At 37.1% G+C, this 12,131-nt stretch overlaps 1 protein-coding gene across 5 annotated transcripts in view; it reads right to left on the bottom strand.

Moving 5' to 3' along the window:
* Positions 1-12,131, bottom strand: part of TPD52 (tumor protein D52) — a 121,305-nt gene that overhangs the window by 15,723 nt on the left and 93,451 nt on the right. For 3 of the 5 annotated variants that reach the window (XM_060287002.1, XM_060287001.2, XM_060286998.1), the window contains exons 3-5: positions 4,536-4,684; positions 2,831-2,932; positions 1,768-1,794 (exon numbers count right to left, since the gene is read on the bottom strand). In XM_060287002.1, the coding sequence (XP_060142985.1) occupies positions 1,768-1,794; positions 2,831-2,932; positions 4,536-4,684 (278 nt within the window). The remainder of the gene's footprint in view (positions 1-1,767; positions 1,795-2,830; positions 2,933-4,535; positions 4,685-12,131) is intronic. The other 2 variants (XM_060287000.1, XM_060286999.1) reach the window with 1 other exon arrangement.

The following is a 12,131-nucleotide window of genomic DNA, read 5'->3' on the forward strand; positions in this document are numbered from 1 at the left end:
TTCTGGTGAATTAAAAAGACAGAACATACTGAGCCATACTTATGTACATCTGCTTAATCTTCTCAAAGGTACAGAAAATATCATTCCTCAACAGCACTTACGAAGTTTTATATTTTTGTTTACATCTAACATTGTTTTATAATCAGGTATTAACAGGGCTCTTCCATTCTTAACTCATTCCCAGGCCCTATTTCCCTCCCCCACTCCATCCACTCAAAGATTTCAAGCTCTTTCTGAACAAGAACCGTGTCTGGTCTAGGTTACATCCTTTAGACCTGTCCACGATAGGCACCTTAATGTTAGCAGAATGGATTATGTGAGTGAATACATCCTCACACAACTCAGATAACTTTAGATAAAACTGTCTTTTAACAGTTTCCTAAAGCACTTAGGCCATTTTCAATTGAATACCAAAGATACAAAATCAATTCCTATCGCTGATTTCTTGGGTTTTTTAGCACAATTTTAAACTTTAAATAGTTCAACACTTAGGGACTTCCCTGGTGGTGCAGTGGATAAGACTCCATGCTCCCAATGCGAAGGACCCAGGTTCAATCCCTGGTCAGGGAACTAGATCCCACATGCATGCTGCAACTAAGAGTTCACATGCCACAACTGAGAAGCCCGCGTGCCTCAACTAAGGATCTAGAGAGCCGCAACTAAGGAGCCTGTGAGCTACAACTAAGGAGCCCACCTGCCACAACTAAGACCCAGTACAACCAAATAAATAAATATTAAAAAAAAAAGTTCAACACTTAGACTTTGTTTATCCCCATGATTTACTGACTTTCAGGGCTAAGTGTCATTAAGAGAGAGCCTCAGCTATAAGTACCTATGTGATTACTTAAGAAGGCACAATGCTAGGCCACAGCAAGTGACCGCTTGAGAAGACAATTCACATTAATAGGAACAGAGATGGAGACTAGTATATTATCCTTCCTGCTTACACTCAAAAGACCTTCCTCCACCTTAGTTTTCTCTGACTACTAATAGGATAATCAGAGAGTCTGTATGGGAGAGAGAGGAGAGGTTTGCTCAATATCACAAAGATTCCTTCTATAAGGCCTGGTTTGGGCTGACATCTTTTTAATGTACGTTCTTTTTTGGCCTAATATACTTTATTTTTCCTTTTGCAACCATGAAATGTTCTTGTGTGCATAATTATAGAATACAACCAGTGTAACGAAATAATAAAATAGTATAAACACTATAAGCTAATAAAACAAGTACTAAAACGTGCTGAGTCATGGTATATTTGGTATATATCTTAGGCATATTTTACTGCAATAAAAAAATATCAGAGTAACCTGTACAGGACAGAAGACTAACATTGTGAGACAGTACGTATGCTGTCTATTACAACTGCATAATGGGACCCAGGTGAAGGAAGATTCCAACATCCTGACAAAGGCACCAAAGAAATTAAAGCATCAAAAAACAAACAAACAAAGTCAGACATTAAAAGGGAGGAATTCTGCATGCCATGGTAAAGCTGCTTCTTTTTACCAAAAAAAAAAGGAAAATGTCAAAATCATTTCCATATCCCTTTGAACCACAGTGTCAAATTATTCTTCTTTTAATGTATCCATTACCCATGGTATACAAGAAACCCTCCCTTGAAAATAGGAATGCACCAGAGAAAAGATATTCCAAAAGGCAAGAAAATTACATAGTGGACAAACACAACCATCCATTGTGGCATCATAATCTAAGCACACTTGTCTCAAACGAGAGCTAGGCTGCAGTGATGGTTCAAACTCTCCTTACCTAAAGGAATGTGAAAAGGCTTGCAATCTGCAAGAAGCCAGAGTAAGCATTAAAAAAGAAAGGAAGTTCTGGTAAATCTAAAACAATTAAATAACCTACTTTTTAAAAGTTGTGTAAGGTTTTAACTGAATTCTAAAGGGCTACACAATCGAGTCAGCACAGAAAGAAAAGAGAGCACCTAAGAGAAGTATATATAACTGTCAAAAGGGTTTAAGAGAGCTGTGTTTATTACATTGTGTTGAAAATGATAACAGTCCAAATACAATGAGCAAGTCATTTGGTTTTCTTGGTACAAAGCATAATATCAATTAGCCAAACTTATTCAACCAACAAAATTCTGGTTGTAAAATCTACTTTCCCCACAAACGGAAAACACAAAGTCATGCAATCTGAAGGATTGGTTTTTTTAAACACAAATCTTTCATGCCAACAGAAGCACAGACGATTTAATCCACATTTGTCATTTTCAGCACTATTTTAATCCACAGGGTGGGTGGCGCAAGGCACGGGTGGACACAAAAGCACTGTGAAGTGGTTTTACCAAAATGGCCAGGAAAATTCTGCAGACGCACTGAAAATATAAATACAAAATAAAAAGCAACAGCTCAAAACAAGATTTGGGCCTCGGCAGGAACATAAATGGTACAAAGCAATGCACAAACGAGCATGTTGTAAGCACACCATGGGATAAAGATGCACCTCCCGGAAGTGCAGGCAGGATTCGTTGCTCCCGGACTCATCCCCATCAGACACCAGGCTCCGCCCACAACCACAGGTTTGCAAACACATACTTACCCGGTGTGATCAAGAACGACTTAAAGGACAAAATTCACAACCAGAATTTTTCAACAACCTTACATGTATTCATAAGATGATCAGTTTGAAGGCTATGCCTAAAAGAATTTAGGGAAGCATTTCGGGTCCTGGTTTGAAGGAATGCCCTCCCTCACTCAAACAGAGAGGAATCCAGCGTCAGCCAGAACCAGACAGGAAACAAACGCAACCATGATAACAGATTTTAATTTGCCTCAGCTTAATTAAGCCAGGAAAAATGAGGACGTACTTTACGTCTTCCAGCTTTTTGGTGATGACTGATCCAACAGATGAAAAAGCAGCTGAAGCCTTCTGTCCAGCCTGAGATAAGGTTTCAGAGGTCTTCTTGTACCTATATTAATTTATAAAAGAACAAAGCAAAGAAAGTGAGCTAACCTTTCCATTATTTAGAATTCAGTGATGACCACCTCTTGAGAACTCTCAAAAAAAAAAATTTAGAACATCTAAAACTCTTCACAGCCACCAGGTGAGCATCATCACATCCACCAGGTCAGCATCACCACATCATCTTTTACTTAACCATCATTTCAGATACAACCCTCTGCAGTGCTCTAGGACAGCCAGAAAGATAGAGGCCTATAAAGGCGGGGCCAAAGAAATCCGAGTAAGGGCTAAAAATAGTCATGGAGCCAAGATCAAAATGAGCCATAGGTTGAATGAAATTATGTCTCTTTATTTTTTCCCTTTTCCACTTAAGCTAAATAAAACAAAAATGAAATCAGATTCCTCACATGTCTTTCACAACTTTATCTCCTAAAAAGGGGCCAGAAGCAAGGTAGGACCCATGGGTACTTTTTTATTATCCAAATCAATTTTGGGGGCATAAAGATTTTTTTTGAATTTTGCATATCTGTTGAGCTATCAAATAAGGACCAGTGTATTCTCAACGGGGTACGTAAAAGGTACAATACTTCAAATGACTTGAGTGGGATATTTGCTATAGCACAAAGGTATAATTGACCATCTCCCTCCTCCCATCTACACAGGGATTAGTGAAGGGAAAAACTAAAACAAAAATGAGAGAATATGGTACTTGCACCAAAGAGGTTAAGATCCCCACATTGTAGAAAGGAATGCTCAGGCAATTTTACTTACCCCGTCAAGATCAAATACTAAAAACAAAAAAACAACCCAGTTTATGATGATACAAAGAATGGTGTCCTGCATGTTTCCCACTGCCTACTTATATGGGCAGAAAGTGGAGGTGGTCACCCTCGTGCTGTCATGTCAGGATGCAGTCAGCCTCACTGCTGCTGGTCACCAGCTCAGCAGATGGGACTGAACAGAGAACACAGTTCGGAGACTGTCACTACAAGCCTCCTCCTCCTTGTGTCGGGAAACAAAACTGCATCATGACAATGTTGGATCAAAACCGTGTGACCAAAAAGACCAAAAGATTAAGGGGTGGTCCTCTGCCACCAGCATACATCAGAGATGGTGACCTGAGAATCTTATGGTATGTATAGAACAGGGTAAAAAAAAAAAAAAAGACTGGCTCTGTACTGGGCCAGACCTGAGTTCAAATCCTGCCTCCATACTTCGAGAGGTTTGTGATCTCAAAACTTATCTGCTCCTGTTTCCTTATCTAGGGCTATCTCACTACCCACTCCACTGGGTTATTCTGAGGATTAAGCGACTCATGTATATATCTGGTAAGTCGATATATAACGTTTTTAGAGCTTAGATTGTATTTCTTCAACTCACGTATGAGGCTGGTTTTCTTTCTGTTCCCTAGAACAGTCTGAAAGACTGAAGTTAGAGAAGGGTCAGATACACTTGAGAATGGGGGGACAGGGGGTGGAACGGGCAGTGCCCTGCGCAGTACAGAGAAAAGCTGCAGAAATGTCCTCAGTACCTTTTGATCCCGTCCCCAGACAAAAAGGGCAAAGTGTCCTTTACAATTTTTAAAACAATGTAGAATCAAGGGAACATACGCAGACGTGGCTGTCACATCTTGCCACCCTTTGGCAATGTTCTGTTTTAGTTCCTGGAGCGAATTGATCCCGAGTTTCCGCTTGATCTCCGTTAGGTGCTTCTCTTTTGCTGCTAACACTTGAGACAGAGTCTGGATTTCTTCTTCTACCTGTGAGGAAGAGGGTTGGGGTAGGTATACAGTCATTCAAAAAGTTAAGATGGTTAGCACAAAACTATACTCAAAATTCTAGTCATTTTAAAACATTCTTGATTCATTTATCTGCCTCTTTAAAAACAACATATGATACGTTGTTACGTAAACCAGTTTACACGTTGATCTCTCCTGTAAAGCTGCTTTCCTCTCTTCTCTATATTTCCATCTTGAGTCGTCCCCAGTTACCTCACAGAGGCTGAGGGCTCCAACCTCCACGCAAATAATATTTAAACTACTGTAACAGCCACTCTCCCGACTGCTGGGTCTGCATTTCCAGCTGAACACTGCTGCTTGAATGCCCATAAAAACTCACATCTGTGTATTAAGTCAAACTAATCTCCATCCCCACCAAAATACACACAACCATGCCAAACCAAAATCCAACTTTCTTGCATATTTCATATGAGTTTATACTCTAGTATAAACCGGAGCTCACACTGTCAGCCTCCGTACCTGCTAAAGTCACAAGCATAAATAAACCACACTGTCTCCCCCAGAGAGTCCTGCAGAGGTGTGGACCCTCTGATGCTGACTGACCAGCCTCAGCTTGGTGGTTAGAAATGGGCTCCCAACCCAAGGTCAGCCAACCCATCAAGTGGCCACCAGCCAGTCTCATTCAGGAACGTAGTTTAAGGGCTTCCCTGGTGGCGCGGTGGTTAAGTATCCACCTGCCAATGCAGGGGACACGGGTTCGAGCCCTGGTCTGGGAAGATCCCACATGCCGCGGAGCAACTAAGCCTGTGTGCCACAACTACTGAGCCTGCGCTCTAAAGCCCACGAGCCACACTACTGAAGCCCACGCGCCTAGAGCCCATGCTCCGCAACCAGAGAAGCCACCGCAATGAGAAGCCCGCGCACCGCAACGAAGAGTAGCCCCCGCTCACCCGAACTAGAGAAAGCCTGCGCACAGCATCGAAGACCCAATGCAGCCAAAAATAAATAAATAAATAAATATAAAGAATGTAGTTTGAGAAACTATGATCACACTGAGAGTAGAAGCTTGGATAAAGAAGCCCTGAAATACAGGTGGGGCTCAGTGAGATTTTGAGATGTTACAGAAGCTTAAATATACTTGAGGAGGTCAAAATTATAAACAGAAGCTATGAAGAAAAAAAAAAAAAAAGACTTACAGAGTAGAGGAAAAGCCTAAGCCAGGATATCAGAGGGAAAGGGCAGACCCACAGAGAGGAAGAGACACCTGGTGGAAAAGACTTTTGTCCCAGGAAGTTGAAAAACTGGGTCCCTAAAGTACAGTTGGCCTTCTGTATCCACGGGTTCCACATCCACAGACGCAACTAACTGCAGACTGAAAATATTCGGGAAAAAAAAAGTTCCATAAAAACAAAACCTGAACTTGCCACGTGCCGGCAGCTATCTACATAGCATTTACATCGTACTTATATAGCATTTACATTGCCTTAGGTATTATAAGTAATCGAGAGATGATTTAAAGCATATGGAAGGACGTGCATAGGTTTTATGCAAATACTACACCATTTTATAAAAGGGACCTGAGCATCTGTGGATTTTGATATCCACAGCGGTCCTGGGATGAACCCCCTGCAGATACCGAGGGACGACCATACAGTCATTAATATTCAAGACCCTTAGAAGAATGCTTCTCTTGGCTTGTGGCAAAGCCATATTCTTAGTCTTGACCTACACAACACTTCTATGAGCTCAAAGACAACATGGCCTGTAAAAACAACAGAGTATTGTTAAGCGAACTGACAGTACTCAACAAAAGGAAAGAAGGATAAATCAAATGTGATGTGGCTGCAGCTGCCAAAGGAAAAAAAAAAAAAAAAAAGAATAACATACTCTCAGATGGCCTTAATTAGAATACAGGCCCATAACAAAAATAATCCTCTGTGCTTATGAGACAGGACCACACATACTGTACCCTTTTGGGAAGTCACAGTTTGAGAAGTATATTGACAAAGTGGAATATGAGAAGAAAAGGACAACAGTGATGAATAAGGTTCAAAATCAAGTAAATTAAATGACTTGCCCTAAGTCACCAAACTAATAATGTAGGAACCAGAATTTTAACTCAGGTTTTCTGAGCCCACTTCTCAGTTTACTGGCTAATTCTCATTACACATCGTTAGCTTTCTAATATTTCTCTTTACCTGAACTCCAAATTTCAGATACTTCAAAGACTAGACTTAAAGGTTAAGTTTTCTACCCCTTGACCCATCCCTGAGGTATTCACTTGCCCTAATGAATGTTAGAAAGAAAGGCCACTGTAAATCTTTCTGAACAATACATGACCCAGTACGTTCCCTGCTTTTGTTGTTGACTGTGCTGCTAACATACCTACCTAGCTCAAGCTCAGAATACCGTAGCAATAATTCCTTAATTATGGAATAATGAGTGGAAAAGTTACTACAAAGCTATGGTAATTAAGATTGTGTTGTAGAATTAAGAGTCCAGAAATAAATCTGCACATTTATGGCCAACTGATTTTCAACCAAGGTACCAAGATAAGTCAGTAGAAAAGAGTAGTTTTTTTCCCACAAATGGTGCTGGGACAACTGAATTTCCATATGCAAAGGAATGAGGTTGGATCCCTAAGTCAGACCATATATAAAAATTAAGATAGATCAGAAATCTAAATGAAAAAGCTGAACAATAAAACTCTTAGAAGAAAACACAGAGGTAAATCTTAATAACCTTGGATTAGGCAGCATCTCTTAGATATGATACCTCAAGCACAAGCAACCAAAGAAAAAATAGATAAATTGACATCCTCAAAATTTAAAACTGATGTGTTTCAAAGGCCAGCATCATGAAAGTAAAAAGACAACTAAAAGAATGGGGAAAATACTTGCAAATTATATATCTGATAAGGGTCTAGAATGCAAAATACATAAAGAGCACTTACAACTCAATAACAGAAAGGCAAATAATCCAATTAAAATGGACAATGGATTTAAATAGACATTCTGCCAAAGAAGATATATAAATGACCAATAATCATATGAAAAGATGGCCAATACCATTCATTAGTAATTAGAGAAGTGCAAATGAGATACTACTTCACCCCCACTAGGATGGCTGTAATCAAAAAGACAAACAATAACAAGTGCTGACAAGGATGTAGAGAAATTGGAACCCCCATACATTGCTGGTGGGAATGTAAAATTGTGCAGTTTGGCAGCAAAACAGTTCAATAGTTCCTCAAAAAGTTAAACATGGAGTTACCATATGACCCAGAAATTCCATTCTTAGGTATATAATAAACTGAAAACATATGTTCAAACAAAAACCTGTACATGAATGTTCACAGTAGCATGATTCATAATAGCCAAAAAGTAGAAACAATCTAAATATCCAACAACTGATGAATGAATAAACAAAATGTGGTATATACCTATACAACAGAATATTATTCAGCCATAAAAAGGAATGAAGCACTGATATGATTGCAACATGGATCAACCTTGGAAACATTATACTAAGTGAAAGAAGCCTGTCACAAAAGACCACATGTTGTTTGATTCCATTTATAGGAAATGCCCAGAATAGACAAATCTATAGAAATAGAAAGTAGATTAGTGGTTACCAGAGACTGGGGAGAGGGAAGATTGGGAGTGAACGCTAATGGGAACAGGGTTCCTTTCTGGGGTGATGAAAATGCTCTGGAATTAGGTAGTAGTGATAGTTGTATAACCTTGTGAATATATATAAATCAAGGAACTGTATACTTTAAAAGGATGAATTTGATGGCATGTAAATTATATCTCAAAACGGAGTAAAAAAAACTAATGTTTTTTATCTCCATTTTATTTAATTTCTACAACTATTTCAAGCAGTGACTCTAATGTAAAAAAACTGAACCTTACCATTTTCTTTAAATGTAAATAATTTTATTATATCTTATTATCATTATTATGATATCATGATTATTATGATAATACTGTGATATCACAATGTCATATATGATATGAGGTGAAGTAATAGTATATCTGCCATATCTTATGGAGTTTTCAGAAAAATTGAATAAACTTCTGATAAAACGTGAATACTATACAAATAAAAGGATAAATGCACATGCATCAGAGTTCATGAAGACCTGGACACAAGACTCAGTGCTGCAGTGCATTACCTTATGACCTTAATCTCCATAATCTTGGATTAGGCAATGGTTCCTGACATGTGACAACTAAAGCCCAAATCACCAAAGGAAAAACAGATAAATTCAACTTCATCAAAATTAGAAACTTCTGTGTGTCAAAGGGTGAAAAGAAAGTGAAAAGGAAAACACACAGAATGGGGGAAAACGTTTACATATCATATGTCTGATAACTTCATTTGTTAAATAACATTACATAATCTATTGGGAGATTTAGACCTATATTAAGAGCTATTACTGTTAAGTTAATATTACTGATAATGACATAATTATACTGAGAGCAGGCAAGGATTTGGAAAAACTACTCTCTCACATACTATGAGAAATCTTCTGGATAGCATTTTGGCCTTGTTGGTGTACACGGGAATGACTCTGTGACCTTAAAACCCAGTAGACCCAGGGATTCTACTTCTAGGAATTTATTCTAAAGAACTAATTAAAGAGGTGCCTAAAGGATTATATGTAAGTACTTCCATCAAAATACTGTTCATAATAGCAAAAAAGGGAAACAACTAAATGTTTATAAATAATATGCCCATTAACTAAAAATGAGCTTGAAGCAATTAAAAAATGGGCTATGCAGCAATTTAAAATGATGTTTTAGAAGATTATTTACTGGCACAAATTTTTTTTTGAAATTCAGTTAAGTGAAAAAAAGTCACAGATGTGTATTCTGATGCCTTCATAAAATACTGAAATATGTTATAGCAATACATAGATAGCAAAAAGTCTGGAAATCTGGAAACAGATAATCTAAATCTTTTACACTGTAGGTAATTTTAATTTTCTTTGATTTTTTTTTTTTGTTTCTGCACTAAACATAAATAGCTTGTGGAAAAAGTATTTTTGTTTTACCTTTTCAAAATAACAATATTAGGCATGTACCACATACTCAAAATTTTTAATTTTTACTCTCCTCGTAGGGCTTATCACCAATCTGCCTTGCCCATCCTATCCCCACCTAGTTTATAAAATCTGATGTCAAAAAAGTGGATTGAACAAACAGATAAGTGAAAAAGAAACAGGAAACTTGAACAACACTATAAACCAACTAGAGCTAACAGACATAAATAGAACACCTCACCCCAAAACAGTAGAATACACCTTCTTCTCAAATGTACATGGAACATTCTCCAGGACAGAGCCTATGTTAGGCAACAAAACAAGTCTCAGTAAATTTAAAATCATACCAAATATCTTTATCAACCATAATGGAATGAAACTAGAAATCAAAAACAAAATGAAAATTGGAAAATTCATAAATGTATCAGAATTAAACAGCACACTCTTAAACCACCAATGAGTCAAAGAAGAAATCACAAAGGAAATTACAAAATACCTTGATACAAATGAAAACAAACACACAGCATATTAAAACTTATGAGAAGTAGTAGGAGTAGTGCTCAGAGGAAAATTTATAGCTGCAAATGCCTACATTAATAAAGAGGATTTCAAATCAAGAACCTAACTCTACACCCTTACAGATCTAGAAAAAGAAGTGTAAACTAAACCCAAATCTAACAAAAGAGAATAATAAAGATTAAATATAAGCAAAATAGAGAATAGAAAAACAATAGCAAAAAATCAATGATGTCAAAGGCTGTTCCTTGAAAAGGTCAACAAAATTGACAAACCTTTAGCTAGACTGACAGAGGAAAAAAAAAAAGAGAAGATGCAAGTAACTAAAATCAGAAGTATAAGTGGTGACACTACTACCAACCTTATAGAAATAAAAAGGATTATAAGAAAATATTATGAACAATTGTATGCCAACAAACTAGATAATCTAAATGAAATGGATGCAATCCTAGAAATTCACAAATGGTCAAAACTGACCCAAGAAGAAATAGACAATCTGAACATATCTATAACATGTAAAGCAATTGCACGAATAATCAAAAACTTCCAACAAAGAAAAGTCCAAGACCAGAAGGCTTCACTGGTGAATTCTACCAAACAAAGAAGAAATAAGACCAATTCTTCTCAAATTCTTCCACTAAATAGAAGAGAATGGAAAACTTCCTAACTCATTCCAAGAGGCCAACCATTACTATGATACAAAAACCAGACAAAGATATCACAAGAAAACTTCAAGTCAATCCCTCCCATGAATATAGGTGCAAAAATACTCAGCAAAATACTAGCAAACCAAATCCAGAAGCATATTAAAAGGATTATACACCACGACCTAGAATACATACACCTAGGATAAAGTGGGATTTATCCTAGGAATGCAAGGATGATTCAACATATGAAAATCAATCAATGTAATATACCATATTAATTGAATTAAGATGAACACATGATCATCTTAATAAGGTGCAGAAAAGCATTTGACAAAACCCAACACCCTTTCATGAAAAAAACACTGAACAAACTAGGAAGAGAAGGGAACTTCCTCAACATGAATAAGTGCATTTATAAAAAAAACAAAAGCTATCACCATACTGAATGGGGAAATATTGAAAGCATTTCCCCCAAGATTAGGAACAAGACAGGGATGCCCACTGTCACCGCTGCTAATCAACGTAGCACTGAGGTTTCAGCCAGATCAATAGGGAAGAAAAATAAATAAAGGCATCTAAAATGGAAAGGAAGAGTAAAACGACCTTTAACTGCAGAAAATATAAGATGTAAGAAACCTGCATTATCTTATATATAGAAAATTCTTAAATAACGCACAAAAAATCTATTAGAGCTAATAAGCAAATTCAGCAAAGTTGCAGTATACAAGATTAACATGGAAACTTCAGCTGTATTTCTATACAGTAGCAATGAAAAATCTGAAAAGTAAATTAAGAAAATTCCATTTATAATCACATCAAAAAGAATAAAATACTTCAATATAAGGTTAACTAAGGAAGTATAAGATTTGTACACTGAAAACTATAAAACATTGCTAAAAGGAATTAAAGAAGATCTAAACAAATGAAAAAACACTCCACATTCATGGAGTGTAAGATTTAATATTGTTAATGTGGCAATACTCCCCGAAATCAATCCTCAGATTCAATAAAAGTCCTATCAAAATCCCAATGGCATTTTTTTGTGGGTAGAAAAGTAGATTCTAAATTCATATAGAATTGCAAGAGACCTTAAATAACAATTTTGAAAAAGAAGAAAAAGGTGAAAAAGTCACACTTCTCGATTTCAAAACTTACTACAGAGCTATAGTAATCAAAAGAGTGTGGTACACTCAGAAGGACAGACATATAGATGAATATATCAGAATTGAGAGTCCAGAAAGAAACCTTTACATCTATG

The sequence above is a fragment of the Globicephala melas genome, chromosome 17 (assembly GCF_963455315.2).
Source record: "Globicephala melas chromosome 17, mGloMel1.2, whole genome shotgun sequence".
Classification (NCBI taxonomy): Eukaryota; Metazoa; Chordata; class Mammalia; order Artiodactyla; family Delphinidae; genus Globicephala; species Globicephala melas.